Source organism: Rhinopithecus bieti, unplaced genomic scaffold, assembly GCF_001698545.2.
Source record: "Rhinopithecus bieti isolate Rb0 unplaced genomic scaffold, ASM169854v2 scaffold_68671, whole genome shotgun sequence".
NCBI lineage: Eukaryota > Metazoa > Chordata > Mammalia > Primates > Cercopithecidae > Rhinopithecus > Rhinopithecus bieti.
In genome coordinates, this window is record NW_016827678.1 from 85,283 (window position 1) to 103,563 (window position 18,281).

Sequence of the window (18,281 nt, forward strand, 5' to 3'; positions counted from 1 at the left end):
GAAGGCAGGTATGTGGCATCAGACAGTCTTATGAAAGACATGCTCAGAGCCATCCTGCTGCCAGAAACAGAGAGAAAAAGCTGCTCACATATAAAACCCTAGACAAGGAAGAATCCTCTAAATGTGATAATTCAGTTGTTTTTTTCTTCATAAAGATTGCTGAGCACAGAATAGGGATTCAATAATTGTAGTCTGAGTGAATGAATGGATAACTTTCCCCCAACAGTCACCTGGCCTTCTATCACAATCTTTCTTTTGTCCTCCTCTGAAGCAATCACATTCCACTCCCTGAAGAGAGTGAGTCTGTATGCTTGGTACCGCTCTTTCCTGGACACTCCCTTGCTTCCGGCAGTCAGTCTCGCAGTGCCCATGCCCACGCCCTTAGGGCACAGTGACCTACTTTCCTTGTTCAGCTTCTTAATATTCCTGAACAGCAACTTCTTTACAAATATTCAATCTCCATTTGATCTTCTTATCTTCATCACTGACTGCTTGTCACAAGACTGATAAATGGATATGTATCGAAAACACAGACTAGTTTATGAACCATGAACAATTTCTTTTCCTGCCCTGTGTTTTACATGCACTTTATAAAACAGAATACTAATAACATAATATTGAAGTATTTTCTGGTTTCTCTAAAAATAATAAGACTTACAAGGATATACTCACATGGGATTATTGCACTGGCGTGTTCTGAAACGAACACCAGTTCCACATGTCCTAGAACAGGAGCCGAATTTAGTCCATGACCCCCAATTGCCATCTTGTTTTTGCTGATTAGCATTCTTCCACATGCAATGACCCTTATAGCACCACTTAGAAAAATGACAAAGGGTAATTATTAAAATCATGCGTACGCTAAAGTTGAAGTTGTTATACAAGCACCATCTAGTTAAAGGGCTTTGTTACTGCTCTTTTTTCTTCCAGGTGGAGATGCATTTAAAATTATCCAAAAGCAATTGTATCACTAATATACCTTATCAAAGGGTAATTTAGACTTGTATTTTTCAAGTATAAAATTAAAATGGAAAAACAACATTCACTTAGACTAAGTTTTTAAATGATATATTCCCCAGTGAGCATCAAACATTATAATCAATAAGAACTCTTTGAGCACCCAGCTTGCACAGTTGGTAATATTTTACCCTTCATCTGTCACTACTTATCTCATATCAGAATACTTTGAGGGCTATATGATCTTTTTAAAAATGATAACATAAAATATGTCTTGACTTAGATAATATAACATGTCCAAAACCTATGCAGCTTTCAAAGCACTTTTATTTAACTTGTAAATTTTTTCATTCACAATGATTCTGAGAGATAGATGGGTCATATATATAATCATCACCAATTAGATGAGGAAAATTGAGGCCCAGAAAGGTTCATAAGTAGTTGAAGGCCATCTGACCAAGAAGTAATTAAATGGGGCTACCAGAACTCTGATACTATAGGCACTCAGCTTAGAGTGCCCTGCATACAGCAGGTGCTCAAGAGATGTTAGTCATTTTCCTCTCCAACATTTTGACTTACTTTTTCATATTACATACAATAAAAGCATTTAAAACTCAACTTTTATAAATTTCAATATAACACCAATATATTTAAGAAAGTTGGATGTTAAAAGTTAATTATATAATTTTATAAAGCAAAACTGAATCAACTCGTTATGCTCTTGTTTTTAGTCAGAAGTTTATGATATTGAATTTTCCCAAAGCAAAACATTGTATATAATGTGCTTTGCATAGTGCCTAATATAGTGCAAATACTTAAAAAGACAGGTTTTATTATTAATATGCATATAATCCTTGTCACAAGTACAGTTTATACACATTTGAAATTGAGCTTTGAAAGAACTAAACGCCATATAAATCTTCTGTATCAGGTTTTGGTCCTGCCTACAATTTCTCATTTCTAAACTACTCAAAGCTCTTCAACCTGAGTTCTTAACATGCCTTTGTTTTGGGATCTTTGCCCTTACGAGTAGCATAGCTTGGCACTAAGCCAATTTCTGAGCATTCAATCCTGACTACACAATTTGAGATTTAAAACCTCTGGGCATCCTTCCCTAAGGAACAAGGCCAAATCTTCTGTATAAGTTCACATGACTTTATTTCTGGGCAGCTTTCACAAGGAATAGGATGCCAGCAGGTCAATCAGATCCCACTACCGGGGGGCAGATAGTCTGCTGAGCTGCTTCTTCCTAGTCTGACAATAGTGGGCTGAATTGTAGTCCCAAAGATATCAAGTCTTAATCCCTGGAACCGTAAATGTTAGCTTATTTGGAAAAAGGGTGTTTGCAAATGTGATTAACTTAAACATTTAAAAATGTATCCATGGGGTCCTAAATGCCATTACATGTATCCTTATAAGAGAGGGGTAGAGGGAGACTTGACCCACAAAATGAGGAAAAGGCAATGTGGCCACAGAAGCAGAAACTGGAGTGGTGCAGCTACAAAGCAAGAAATGTGGGGTGGCCACCAGATGCTGGAAGCAGCAAAGAAAAGATTCTCAACTAGAGCCTCTGGAGGGAGAATGGCCCTGCCCACACATTGATTTCAGTTCATTGAAATTAATTTTTGACTTCTGGCCTCTAGAACTGTGAGGGAATAAATACTCATTGTTTCAAGCCACCAAGTTTGTGATAATTTGTTACCTTAGCCACAGGGATCTAGTATACTATCTTAGTACAATACTGTAATAAAACCTTGCATACTACGGTTTTCATAAAAATGACAGTGCAGCTGTGTTCACCACTTTCCAGACCTTTAACGATGATAATTATGCAACACGCTACATATTTATTGTGTAAACAGATATACTCACTTTTCCAGCAGCACATTCAGTCCCATCAAGTGGAGGTCCCTTTTTAGTCTTACAAAAGTAGGGATTATCAGGATGGCTACACCACAGCTGTTTGCATGGGTCAAAGGTTCGGAACTGGAAGACAGATCATCAAATTCTCAGTGAACTCTCAGCTAGCATGACATACACCAAAAATATATTCTCTACAGTTTCTTCTGTCCTGTTTCTTGGATGTGTGTATTTCAAGTTAATAGCCAAAGTTGTGACATATTAAAAAAAAACAAACAAAAAACTGCATAAGAATTTCAGGTAGAAAATACTTTTATTGTTCTTTTCTAAAATAACAATGATAAACAATGATTTGTCTGAGATTATCTGGTTGACTTTTAATGTTTTTTCTTGATGTTTCTATGTTTTGTTTTTCAAATAGACAATGTGGAAATTTTCTAAAGACTTAGTAATTATCATGAATATTGTAAATATGAAAAGATAATGGTTTGGCAGCTCTCAAGCTATCAAAATGTCTTTTCTTTATCTCTGTAGGTATGAGATAGATTGTTGAATATAAATAATAAAAGGGCTGGGCACAGTGGCTCACACCTGTAATCCCAGCACTTTGGGAGGCTGAGATAGATGGATCACCTGAGGTCAGGAGTTTGAGACCAGCCTGGTCAACACGGTGAAACCCCGTCTCTAGTAAAAATACAAAAAAATTGGCCAGGCATGTTGGTGCATGCCTATAGTCCCAGCTACTTGGGAGGCTGGGGCAGGAGAATCTCTGGAACCCAGGAGGTGGAGGTTGCAGTGAGCTGAGATTGCGCCACTGTACCCTCTAGCCTGAGTGACAGAATGAGACACCATCTCAAAATAATAATAATAATGATAATAATTAATACTTATAAATAGTTGACCCAAAGCAGAAAAAAATTGTCAAAGTTTCTGTGTAAGATAAAGTATTCCAGGTGCAACAAAATATCATAATACATTCATACAGTTTATGAAATATTTTCCATATATTTGATTCTCATACCAATCCATAGCTGAGAAATATGGGTTACAGGTTAGGGCTATAGTTATGGTTACAAGTAAGACAGTAACAGCACGAGACTAGAGTCTTGGTTTTCATACTCTTCAGAATGGTTTTTATTTTCCTAACACACCACATTATAATATCCAAATATTTGTATAAGCAAACATGTATATTTGTGTGTGTTCTTTGCTTGTTTGCTCTTTTTCTCTCTAAATGTAAACATCTTACCAATCATTATCTAGATTTTTAAAAATATCAAACAACAGCTTATCCACATATCTATTGCCTATACTGCTAATTACCTATGTGCATAGAAATGTGCATAGAAATTTTTTTATTAGTACAAATTTTTAGATGTGGGTTTTTTGTTCTAATCCTTATTACTGAATGTGGAAATTCTACTTTTCCACGACATTAAGTCAAAGCTTTAGAAAATTCTCCGATCTAAAACATTAATGCTAGTAATTAGGAGCTCACAGTGTATACTTTACAGACAGACCAAATGGTTGCATATGGAAGGTTTCAAACAGCAGATCAATTTCTTTCTAGCCCCATGAAATACTTATGTTCCTTGCTCTAACATACAAAGTTTGCTCCAACATAGAAAAAGTCCTTCTTTTTTTTTTTTTAATGAACTACTAAAGACCAATATGGAAATTTAATGAAACATAACGCTAATGTGAATAGTTACAGGGAAGACTGGTTTTAACGGATTCCACTGAACATATATATGTGCCTTTCTTGTGCTAAGCACTTTAATTATATTATCAAATTTAATCCTCACACCAATCTTATCAGATAAATACTATCATTCTCCACATATTACACATAAGGAAAGTAGGCCAGAGAGATTAAATATGGTGCACAAGGTTATACATTTAAAAAGTGTCAGCTGGGTACAGTGACTCACGCCTGTAATCCCAGCACTTTGGGAGGCTGAGGTGGGTGGATCACAAAGTCAGGAGTTTGAGATCAGCTTGGCCAATATGGTAAAACCCGTCTCTACTAAAAATACAAAAAAGTTAGCTGGGAATGGTAGAGCATGCCTGTAATCCCAGCTACTCAGGAGGCTGAGGCAGGAGAACTGCTTGAACTTGGGAGGTGGAGGTTGCAGTGAGCCGAGATCGTGCACTCCAGCCTGGGCGACAGAACAAGAGTCTGTCTCAAAAAAAAAAAAAAAGAAAAAGAAAGTATCAGATCCAGGACCTGACCCATGGTCCTGACTCCCATGCTATGCCACATGATTCTTTTATTAGACTATACCAGCACAATCCTTCCCTATGGTCACACATACATGGAATTCTGCCATCAAGCTAAAGAAAAGCAATAAATCTAAGGCTTAACAGTCATCTTCTCTGAAAGTCACAAAAACCAGGGGATGAAAAGAACATGAAGATTTGAGCCTGACAGCCTTGGTTTCAAAGTCCATTTCCCCTGTTTACCAGCTGTGTGCCTTAAGCAAGTTGCTTAATCTCTAAATCTTGGTTTTATCTTCTGTAAAATAAAAGTACATCAGCTCTCTTCTAGTCTGTCATGAGAATTAAATAAGACAATATATTTAAAGCATGTAGATGTAGCACATAGCAACACAATGAACACAAAATAATTGCTAGATATTATTATACTTGCACCAGTGAGTCTGCAAATCTCACCAAGCAGGAGCTACACAAACAGATTTCAAGATGCAAAATCTACATCAACTCTGAGCAACATACCGCAGTGCACATTTTATAGCCAACACCAAAGTCAAAACGACATTGCTCATCCATAGAGTAATTGATTCCAGGAAGTTCTGGGAGTTTAGGCCAATCATGATCAAAAGGGTCATCAAGGAGACAGTCATAGGAACTGTAGGAAGAAAAATATCGCATGTAGTTAAATGTTCATTTAAAAAAATCAGGTCCTGATAAAAAAAAAAAGTAGTCTTTGCTTATATACTTTAGAATTTCATCCCAGATCATACAGCAATTTCGCAAAAACATATATTTAAGGTTTTGGTTTCGGTTTCATTTAGAAAAAGACTCTTTACCTGTATTCATGCCAGGAAAGTAAACCAAGCATGACTTAGGAGTGTAGTAGAGCCACGATTATTTGAGTCACTAATTAAACCACCACATGGTGTGGTAGGGCACATCCTGACACCTATACTGTAGAGCACAGCTGGTATCATATGCAGGAACCACATGACTGTCCTCCCCCCAACCTCAAGTTTGACCATTAATCAAAGATTCTATAACAACTTACTAAAGGAAAATTACATTACAGTTAAAAATTTACTTATATTGTAGACTTATGGCTTCAAGTATTATGACTCCACGATAAAATTGTTGTGCCGAATGTTCTAAATCATAAGAAAATGTTTATTATCAACAATAGTTTTCATTTACTGGGAATTTTGCTATGATCAAGTCCTAAGAGTCAGTTTTATGTCTGTAAGCTATAAAATAAATACTCTCATGACATGCAGCAGGGGACATACTGGATATATCTTTTCAATTCTTGACCACTGCATCGGGACCAGTGGTAACGATGGAATGCGGCTTGTACCAAGGGGGCCATGACACTTCCCATAGCAGTCTCATCACCACACCTGTTGCCTTGTCCATCATGCTCCATTCCCAACCTAGAATAAAAAAGACCTCATTGGTAAGAATCAGGGGCTACTGCCTTCACTTAATTTTGGTTCTGAAAATAAGCCCTGGGAAATAACGTATTTTTAAGTCAGCGTAGCTTTCTTGAAGAAGTCACAGAAACAGAAATTGACAGCAACCTGACAGAAATGCCTTTCTTATTCTATAGCTCTGAAAACCACAGGAGTGCCTCTGCAAGCCAGTCACTCATTTAGTTTCAGTGCATGACCTCTTCTCTGTTTGCAGTTCTTCACACTTGGCAAAAGACAAGAATTGCATGCTGGCATGCATTCTGCCCAAAGAGGAAACAATACTGGGAGAATCAGGAAAGAAAAGATCTCTTTTTGGCTTTATAGCTGTCAGCAGTGACTTACACATGGCCCGTTTCATGGGCTACTACAAAAGCAGATGAAAAACCATCCTCATGATTCAGGGTACAACTTCTCACTGGATGACACATGCCGGTGACTGGAGCATATCCTGTAGAGAATAACAATTACTTTTATTTTCATTTTATGAGAAGACTCATTAAGAATTACAACTGGACCTTTGCCTAGGGGAAAAAAAGTAAAAGCCTTTCAGGAAACAGGGGCAGCTTTATTTCCCTACTAGCATTGTGTCACATTCTCTCGGGAAAGCCACAGGTAATGGTCTCTAAAAAGATTCACTGTGTCTGCATTTTCTCCTTTCCTAAGGGAAGGAATGGCCCGGGGTTACCATTCTCTTCTGCCCACCAGCTAAGCCCTGTCTTTCTGTTTTAGTAAATGGTCCTTCATATCGTGGTACTGATGAAGGAAGCCAGAAATTCCATCAATGTTGAAAAGAAAATCATCAGTCTGCTTCTTCCAAAGTCCACATCAGAATTTATTAGATACATGTAAGCTGACTTTGGAAGAAAGCTCTTTGGCAGCAGTCATTTCTCATGGCATCTCTTTTTTCATTCCAAACAGTTAGAGGAAATCACACTGCATTTTACAGCATCCCCTCCATGCCCCCAAATGCACAATCACTATTTTAAAAGCAAGTATAATTTATGATGGTATTTAAGTGGCTTTTAGCATTGAGAACTCCACAGAAGTCACTGGAAGCATCAGAAAGAAAATGTATGCTTGGCCGGAGTGTGGTGGAAAGTGGTGGTGGAGAGCTGAACATTTGAATAGATTGCCTGATTTAGGATTACTTTTTAAAAGTCATGACTTTAAGTATTTCTTCTACATATTGATGGCAATACCTTGCATTCCAGCAGGTCCAAAGTCTTGCCTGGTTAAAAATATTGCATGGTCATGGTGTTCAGAGTGGTTGAGATCAGATCTTTGTTGCTGGGATGCCCAGCGACACACATTCTCCAAGCTTCTGGATGGGTTTCCCCTTTCTATGAGGCTGATGGACTAAGAGAAAACAATATGTTAAAGACACACATGACAATTTCCCAAAGGCTTCATTTGATAATTTTCTCTGAATTGAATTTGGGATTAAAGTATTTAAACAATGATTCAATAATATTTAGGGCTTATTTTGATATTCACTGTGATTTATGAATTCTAAATGCCCATGAAGGGTATTTTAATAATAATCAATTTTACCTGTGTGAAAGTCAAATAATGCCATTTTTGAGAATGGTTTTGTTATGTTTGAGAGAGAATCTCACAATTTTACCTGTGGGAAAGTCAAGTGATACCATTTATGAGAATGATTTTCTTTTGTTTGAGACAGAATCTCACTCTCTCACCCAGGCTGAAGTGCAGTGGCACGATCTGGACTCACTGCAACCTCTGCCTCTCGGGTTTAAGCAATTCTCGTGCCTCAGCCTCCGGAGTTGCTGGGATTACAGGCACCCACCACCATCCCTGCTATTCTTTTGTGTGTGTGTGTGTGTATGTATTTTTAGTAGAGACGGGGTTTCACCATGCTGGTCAGGCTGGTCTGAAACTCCTAACCTCAAATAATCTGCCTGCCTTGGCCTCCCAAAGTACGGGAATGTTTGATGTGAGATTTGCTATTGTGAGGCAACTTAATATTAACCATTTAGGTAATAATTTTAGTAGTCTAAATAATTCCTGGTTCAGCTTAGATTTGAGTTTCATAGAAGTGAGAACAAAAATATTGAGAAAGATTCTGACATGTTTTTCCAGAGATGTGAATGTATAAAATATTAATTAAGATTTTGTTTATTTTTTATGATCCAGAATTAATCAACATTTGGGTAGAATATGAATTCTTCCATGAGTTGGCAAGGCTGGTGAAATCTTAGTCTATGCAGAACCATCAAATTACATTAACTTTACACTAAAAAAAAGAAAAACTCCCATTTTTTTAAACTTTACGCTACTGAAGAGGGGTGGACTCTTCCAGTTCTGATATAAGAAAATAAGTTCATCGAATGTTGCTACCATCACATTAGCGTCAGGAGTTAAAAGTTCAGGGGGAAAAGGGTCCAACCTTCAAGAAACCACTAGCCACACTTCTCAGAGTAGTTCTGATGAAATGAAATTTGAAATTGGAACCAAAAATTAGTCCCTATTTGACTGACAGGCTGAATTTTGTTATAGTTCAGCAAATGTTATTACCAGTGTTTACATTCTTAATAAAACCAGCTTCCTTTTTTTATATACTGATCACATACTTTTCCAAACAAATGCTTTAACAACCAATTAGAGGCTGTTATTTCCAGCTGGAGTTAACTCATATTCCTTGTTGGCAATATAAAGTAGGTCAGGCTTATGTGATAAAGGTCGATGACACTCTATCATTATAAAATGATACGTAGATGTTAACTATTTAATGAAATGCAAACACATGGATTTTTCCTATTTCCTAAATGTACAACTTCATTAGTATTTCATAATCAGGAGGATTAATTATGAGAGAGAGATGTGTAATTTTAAAAATCAAGAAAGTTGTCAAGCTAGTTGTTTCCTGTATGTTTCCTCCTTAAAGTAGCTAAAATCAATTATATTACATGAAATGCCTACTATGTGCATTTTTATCCAACTTTTGCTTTTGAAAAAAGTAAAGCTCTTTTAAATGAAAAGTATTCACTGTGCACCTCACTCTTCTTAAGGGGAAAGATATATGTATATACAACATTGTTTTTAGTGAATCAAGAGAAGACAAAGATCTTTGTCTTTTTTCTTCATTGTACATTCCAAGCACGTAGAAAGTATCTGCCACTTAGTAGGCATTCAATATAATTGCTTCTAATGAATAAATGAAACACACACTTGATGATAACATTAGGCTAAGGAAATTCTCTCTCCTCATAATAGTATCCATTCTTTCCATTCATAAGTCACACCTAAAGTCAAGGTAATTATCTACATTTTTAGACAGAAATAAATAAGCAAAAGGCAGCCGCATAAAAATCATTCATCATCTGCTCAAATTTGGAAGTCTGCACTCACATGGCAGTTTATTCTCCTCAATCTCAAGCAAGTAGGGGTTTATGTGGAATATATCTAGGCCATAAGTTAGACGTAGCTTGAACAATTTAGTCTTCTATTTGCTAACCTAGTCCCTAATGTTTACAATTCATTTTTTAAGACATTCTACCTTTGCATATCCTAGCATTATCATGCGCACCAGGACCACATTTATATGCACTCCGAGGGACTCATCATGGTAAATTTCATTCACCTAGAAACAAAAAAAGATAATTGCTAAAAGAAATGAAACGCTGAAGATTTCATGAGATGTACATATAAGCTGTGTAATCACCACAAATAGATAAGTAAATTGCTATTTTTAAATTGAGTTTAATAGCTGCACTCTGAAATGTAGTCATTTACTTTTAGCTTTGAAACAATCTTTGGATATGTAAATTGCTAATTCTGTAAACTCCACAGTAATATGAAAGTACAGGATATGTTCAAAAGGGTCTTGTTATACTAGTGCAGTGTTAGAAGGAGTCTACGTGTGATGTAATCCGAATATAACATTAGCCAAAAGCAACCACAGGAAGGTGACTTTGGCAAATCATTTGCTAGCCTGTGAGTTGCCCACAACCACAGTAAAGGAAAACAGCAAACGTTTGCCTACTGGGGTGTCTCTGTGACAACTAGGGTTGCTACGTCTGGTTGAGAGATCCAATGGCTATGGGGTCTGTGTGCAGGAGCTGTGGTAGTGTATCTGAGAGCCAGCTAGCAGGTGGGGCAGCTGAAGCGATTGCTTGAAAGTGCTACAAGATAGAAATCCTCCAATATTTAAGTTACTAAGGAGACTGTACGAGTACCTATCAGATGAATGTCAGCCCTGGATGCAACTCTGAGTCACTGCTTTTTGTTTAATTTCAAAAAATTAGGCTGAAATTTCTTTTCTTTTCTTTCTTTTTTTTTTTTCTGAGATGGAGTCTTGCTCTGTTGCCCAGGCTGGAGTGCCGTGGTGCGATCTTGGTTCACTGAAATTTCTAAAAGTGACTCGGTATACTTTAAAATCATAGATGTTGGAATAAGTGCAACCTCAGAGGTCGTAGTCCAACTCTGTTTTATATAGATGAGGAAAATAAAGCCTGTAGAAATTAACTGACATGCAAAACACACAGTGAGCTATTGGCAGATATGAATCTGAAGTGAACTGTAACTGTATCTTCTCATTAAGCTAGTGCAAAATTATTGCAAATAAAAAATACTTAGCAACATGGCAAATGTTAGCAGAAAGGAGAAAGGTGGAGTTATCAGGCTAGAATGCAAAGTTCTTGGCTGTTCCCAAAAACAACGACTCGACACTTGTTAAAAAGACTAAAAGAGGGATGAAAAACTAACTGCAACTCAGCTTCAGATCCAGGAGATTTGAACAGTAAGCACAGCAATCTGAAACCTGCACAGAAAAGATAGGCATAATCTCATAGAGAGTGGCTTTAAAAATAAATATAACTCAAGAATGACTGAAGAATGCTCTAAAACAAGAAACTCACAAATCATAATATTTCGATTTGTCACACAGACCAAGAAGATTCAACTGAATTGTTTCAAGAATCCAACGTGACTGCACAGAAAACCTTAAAAAAATCAGGGTCTTGAATGTAGACTGAAAGTATACTTATTGAATTTGTAGAAGTCACAAACAAGAAAAGAACAGCAAAGGTGGAAGTAAAAAATCTGGCTAAGCTAGAATATGCTAGAGATAACAAAATATAACTTAAAAAGAAAAGATGTAAAGTCCTTTTAAGTGGAAAAATGTATGAATATATACACACACACATTTATACATATATACACATGCACATGCACACACACACATACTCACATACATAGACTGGTAAGACTCAATTTAATACTTCCACAAGATAAGGCAAGCTGTGGAAAAAAAATCTGCAATACACACTTGGATTGTGTAAGTGTGCAGGCAGACAGCTCATGCCCAAGTTGTCCCACTCTAGGCTACAGAAAACCTGAAGTATTGAGTGCATTTTTCTGGGCTGTCTTATGACAGAGGTGCTTGACAAAACATGAATATATCATGAGAAGAGCTAACAGCAAGGAGGCCAGAAAATGTGTCTTATAAAGAAGAGTTGGGGAGACATAATGGTTAAAAGCCTGAATGCCCCACATTAATAGTCTCAGATAAATCCTGGTTCAACCCCTCACTGCTTGTGAGACCTTTATTATTCTGAGTGTCAATAAAGTGGACATAATAAAAATAATATCTCACAGGGTTAGGGTGAGAATTAAGACAGTTAACTCATGCAAATGAATTGCTCAAAAATTTTATGAGTGAGAGGGAGGAAGGGGTTTTTAAGGATATTAGAGTATGAGAAGTAGAAAAGAAAAACATAGAAGAATTAATAGCCTTCATATGGAAAAGGGGTTTGATTCATTCTGTATATCTATAGAAAATAAAACTTAAAACCATTCACATTATTAAAGGGGTAAATTTCAGCTCAATATAAAGAAAAAGTGAAAGTTAGACAAAAGCTGTTGTTTCTCATGGGCTTTTTAGTCATGGGCTGATTCTCTTATCTTATGCCACACTTCATGCTACCTAATTGAAAAGTGAATCAACTCTTCCACTCCTCCTCTTCTGGATTCATTATCTGATAACATATTCCTAACTTTATAGTTGCAATAAAAGCTAAAAGTCAACAGCCAGGCCTGTCACCAACACATTCATTCAGAGACTCATGTCTATCCCAAGAGGCTTCTTGTAAGGCAGCTGTTTCAAATTAGAAATATGGCTTTGCACACCACCTTATAACATGTACTTAGTTTAATGAAGTTGAAATGTAAAATGCACTTGATGTTAAAATAAGGTTGAACAATGTTAGTAAATAAACAAAACTAGATAACAATAAAACAAAACTAAAGAAAAGGAGACAGAAAGAGTGAATTAATTTCTGGAGAAGGAGAAGTAAGAAAATGTAGGAGGCACTTAAGCCAATGCACATAACAGTGACAGCTACACTGTAACATATGTAATACATCAATGCTATAGGAAGCTCCTACATCAGAAAGTCTTGGAATAATAAAATGAAGGAAAGATGGGAATAATAACAAATAGCTTGTGATATTTGAGTTAGTATAAAACGTACATATAGTCAGCCTAAATTAGTAAATTCATTTGTACTTAGTGAATTATAAATTAACATAGTGTCAAGAAAGTACAATGGACAAAATTATTAATCTCAATAGCAAATATGATATTACAAAATGAATAAAAGGGAATTTTTAAAATTCAGATTTACCATTCATCAAAATAAAAGTATTACTTAACAAACGTCACTATTATGCCAGGCTAATTAGAAAACAGGGTGACCCAGTAGAAACAAAAATCAGTTTAATAATGTTCTGAGTCAGCACACATTTTGAGATTCACAATATATGCATAAATTATTACAGGTAGAAATAATCAAATTCAAGGGAATAATATTTTTACACAGCACAAAGTATTCTTTCAATGTGGCAAATAACCAGCTGTCTATACTGTACAAAGCACTGTACCTTATTATTTTGATTTTCAAGGATTAAAAAAGTTCCTCCATATTGTTTACTTCTAAAATACACTTAATAATTTGACTGCTTTTCACCTTGCCAGGCCCTATCAATTCCTGAGATGTACTGTTTTTATATTTGGAAACACATGGAGTATGATAAGAGTTGGAGAAATAATATAGCACCATATTATTAGATATTCAAAACCCTGGGTTCTGTTCCCAGCTTGGCCATGGATAAACTGAGTGATCTGTTCCCAGCTTGGCCATGGATAAACCTGATTCTTGCTTTTCTTGTTGACAAACTCTAATTTTACTTCTTTTGTCTGTTTCACAGTGTTGTTGCTCAAAACAAGCAAGATGCCATATAACTATACTCAGTAAAATACAAAGTACTTGAGCACCTATCCCCCATCCATGCACAAAGTTTAAAAAAAAAATTGCAAGTGCATTTTCATAATCTACCTGAAAAGTTCAAGAAAAACAATTGCCCTAATCATAGTTTTTACTGAAAGGGACCTCAAGATTCTTCTATTTGAAATTTGTTAAATCTCAATCTCATTGAAATATCTAGTTTAAATTATCAAGAAAATTATTGGGAGAAAATCATTTAAAAGCTATTTCCAGCAGATGGCAGTATGCATGCTTCAGAGGGGCAAAGGACAAGCTGCTTCATTCACCTGAATGTGCTTACATACCAGTCAGTATGCCGGTGTTTTCCTATATTTACACATAAATGAAACAATCTCCTTGAAATTAAATAAGAATCGTAAAACATTATAACCTGAGACAAATGCTACGTTTTAAATGCTTACTCATTTGACTCTTAAGAGCAAAGAAAAATATTGGAAAAAATCATTATTTAGACTTTTTTCAATGTCATCTGATTACAAAATTACATAAGAGGCATAAGGAAATTCTCATGATTTAGATGTTTTAACACTCAAATAATATAGAGAAATAACTAAAAGGATATACTAAATTAGCAATTTGAATCTGTCAAGATGGGCTAAATTCTTATTAGGAAATTCTTAATAATTCTAAATAATTTCTTATTTATTAAGAAAGTAATTTTACAACTTTTAGTGAAAAGGAAAGTAACTTTTCTGAAGTAAAAGCAAAATCAACAAAAAGAACAGCTAATAATACAGAGAGCTTATCAGCTTCCAGACACTGCATTAAACACTTTACCTATACTAATTCAAGTAATCCTTGAAATAACTTCAGAGATATTAACTCCATTTTACAAGTGCAAAAGCTCAACATATATTAGAGAGCTCAGAATCCTATAGTGGACAGATGTTCTCATTGCCCAGAGAAGTTAAGTAACTTGCCTGAGATCACACAATTAGTACACAAGCAAGGGATAAAAATGAGCAGTCTGACTTCAGAGTCATAGCTATACCCATTTTGCTGTACTTCCACAGACCTGCAAGCCACAACACTGTCATTATGCATAGGATGTGGTTTTAAAATCATCAATAGTGATTCTCAACCTTTAAGAATATAGTGTGGAAACATATTGAGAAAGAGAATGTAAAATTTGCAGCTTCTTTTCATAATCTTCCTTATATAAATTTTAAGCAAATGAGGAGTCAGAGTTTAAATTTAATATAAATAGGATTGATGACCAGTATGAGGGTATTCCACAAAATATTGAGAAGAAATAAAGAGGAGCTAGAGAAGAAAAATTAAACAAGAAAATAAATCAAGGGTGAAATGTACAAACAGTGTTTTGGATTGCAAGAAAAGCAGTAAGCATAAACATTCTAAATGATGTATTTGACACTGCATAATGCAAACCAAAGTACATCTACAAAAAAAACTGAGTATCTTTTCACCATGTGAGCCAACCTATTGGACCATGGGTAGATTTTCTGTGAGGTGTTCAGGGTTGAGTCTAGAGTCTTTATTAAATTACCTGAAAGAAGGGGTGAACAGAACATTAATTCAATTTTCAGATGACCTGATGTTGGAAGAGTTTGTCAATGATGTGAGGGAGGAAAAGGTAAAATCAAATCAAGTATTCCTTTCCTTGAAATGAAAATTCCTTCCAGGTTTGTTCCCGGACAGGACAAATTCTCCCAGGACATTTCGTTGGCAGAACAATCTGACCTGCTTTGTCTGACTAGCTGATGAACAGCTTTGTCTGGCTTCAACAAAGCAATACTCATTTTTTGTTCAGATGGGTAGATTAGGTCTTGAGAGGCTGGATAGCTTAGCAGTGGAGAGCATGAGCTCTGCGTTAGAGGGCCTGGATTCGATCTTAGTTGTGTGATGCTGGGCATGTTATTTGTCTCTGTGCCTCAGTTTCCTCACCTGTAAACTGGGATAATTACAGTATTATCCTCATAGGACTGTTGAAAGTAATAAATGAGTTTATATAGGTACAGTACTTGATGCTTGGCCCTTGCAAGTACAAAAAAAAAAAAAATAGCTGTAATTATTGCTATTATTCATATAGAAGCAAATAAACACCACATATATACAAAAATTTTTTTAAAAGAGACTTTTGGTTAACTGAAAGTAAACAAGTACTGACGAGATAGCCTAAGTGATTCTGGCTAGATATAAAAGAATTCTGAAATGGACTGAGAAAAATATTACTTTGTCCACAACTATCTCTTACATAGGTAAAAGTTCCAAATTCATACCTGCTTGGATTCTCAGCCCCATACTCAATATTCCTTTTCCTCAGAATACAGAGGTGTCTTCCAATCTGCCAACTCTTCCCTCATCTCCAATCTCATATGAATAATAACTACTGTTTATTGATACTCTTATCAAATATTTATTGAACAGTTGCTATGTGCCCAAATGTTCTAGGGGTGGAGAATGGAATAGTCAATACCATAAAACACTCTGTTCTTATGAAGCATATATTCTATTGGGCAAAACAGCCTATAGGCATGAAAAAAATGAATGCAAAAAGACATGCAGGCAATGTCATTTGAAATGGGAATAGGTGTAATGAAGAAAACAAATATATGAGTGACAAGATAGAGGAGGACAAGAGGAGGTGAAGATTGGGTACTATTTGGGATTGGGTAGTCAGGAAAGGGAGAACCACAGACAGGAAAGAATAATTGTGTGACTGTTTAGGGAAAAAACAATCTAGGCAAAGGGAAGAGCAAGTGCAAAAGCTCAACATGTATTAGAGAGCTCAGAATCCTATAGAGGACAGACATTCTCACTGCTACTTTATAAAGAGACTGAGACCCAGAGAGGACACACAGTGTTTTCCTCAAATGATTAGCAAAGCTCTCAAGTCTATGTGCTATCAGCGCCTGTTCTCTTTTTGCAAATACCTTGCTCTATGTTGTGTTTTGTTGTTGTTGCTGTTTTGTCATGGTGGAAGCACTGAGTCTCTAGACAGTCACTCCAAAAATCCCCTCCATGTCCCTTGTTTAATTGTTTCCTTCCTAGGGATAGTAATATTCTCAACTTTCTTTCATGAAAAAAAAGAAAATTAAAAAAAAAACCTATCTACAATGTTCTGTGGGATGTGGTACTGTTTACCATGATATTCTTCAATAACACTATTCTGTTTCTTTAGCATGATTTGCTCTACTTTCTTTGCCTAACCTTTGCATGTCAGTGTTGCTCAAGGTTTGTTTGTTTGTTTTTTGACTGTTCTCTTGATACCTGTTTCCCCTGCAATATTAATATTCTCTTCATTGCTGTTTCTTCAACCAATACCTATAGGCTGATAAATTCCAAACTTTGTTTTTTTGTTTTGTTTTGCTTTGTTTGTTTGTTTCTTTTGAGATGGAATTTCACTCTTGTTGCCCAGGTTGGAGTACAATGGCGTCATCTCGGCTCACTGCAACCCCTGACTCCTGGATTCAAGCAATTCTCCTGCCCCAGCCTCCCTAGTAGCTGGGATTACAGGTACACGCTACCACATCTGGCTAATTTTTGTATTTTTGGTAGCGATGGGGTTTCACCATGTTGGCCAGATTGGTCTTGAACTCCTGACCTCAGGTAATCCACCCACCTTGGCCTCCCAAAGTGCTGGGATTGCAGGCATGAGCCACCATGCCTGGCCCCAAACTTTTATATATCTAACAATGATTCATCTCTCTCACACGTGAGGGCCATCCGTTCAACTCCAGTAATAGGACTATCTATTTAGAAGTACACCTGGATACCTCATAGTATACCCATCTCATCTCTAAAACCTGTTCTTCTCTTCTAAATATTTTATCCCAATTACAGACTAAATCATCCTTGGTTCCTTCTTCTTCTTCAAGTATTAGAGTCATTTTACCACCAAGTACTGCAGACATCTCTCAAACCTGTCCACCTCCACACCCAGCAGCTTAGTAACCATCCAGCTCATGTAGCCTGTTGCAATAACTGGTTAAAACTTTTGTAAATATTTTGTATTTAGGTGATTTGGGCACATTTTAGTAGCTCTCCAGAAAGGAAGATTGTAAGGGTCGATGGCTGTTTTCAATAAACATGAGTCTTTCCTTTTATATGAATTATGTTTTACTTCATTTAAGTATCAAAGGAGCTTTGGAAAGCCCGAGAATAGGCAGTCAGCTGTGAGGCCCTACAGACTCTTGTGTCCTTTGTAACGATGGACACATACCAAAAGCCCAGGTAGAATTGTTTACCTTTCCTCAAGATTGAGAAAGATGGGTTAGCACAGGATGCTATAAACTTTTTCTGTGTTTTACAACCCGGGAAAATATAAAGGCTGGAACAAGGTAAGGAAGGATAAGGTCAGTCTGGTATCTGTAACCTAAGAAACAAGGATGCGCGAATTTCAGGAAGGGAATTTGAGGCTGCAAAAGCAAATGGGGGAAAGGAAGAGGAAACTGAGATGTTTCAGTAAAAATCTAAGGGACCTCTTAAATCAGCAAGACTGTGCGGATGTTGTGTT

General features: G+C 36.3%; 1 protein-coding gene across 1 annotated transcript in view; it reads right to left on the reverse strand.

The window, feature by feature from the left end:
• Positions 1-18,281, reverse strand: part of ADAMTS3 (ADAM metallopeptidase with thrombospondin type 1 motif 3) — a 304,823-nt gene that overhangs the window by 35,812 nt on the left and 250,730 nt on the right. Inside the window, exons 6-12 of the mRNA XM_017864072.1 lie at positions 10,018-10,101; positions 7,700-7,856; positions 6,843-6,948; positions 6,318-6,461; positions 5,554-5,686; positions 2,830-2,943; positions 673-818 (exon numbers count right to left, since the gene is read on the reverse strand). Of these exons, the coding sequence (XP_017719561.1) occupies positions 673-818; positions 2,830-2,943; positions 5,554-5,686; positions 6,318-6,461; positions 6,843-6,948; positions 7,700-7,856; positions 10,018-10,101 (884 nt within the window). The remainder of the gene's footprint in view (positions 1-672; positions 819-2,829; positions 2,944-5,553; positions 5,687-6,317; positions 6,462-6,842; positions 6,949-7,699; positions 7,857-10,017; positions 10,102-18,281) is intronic.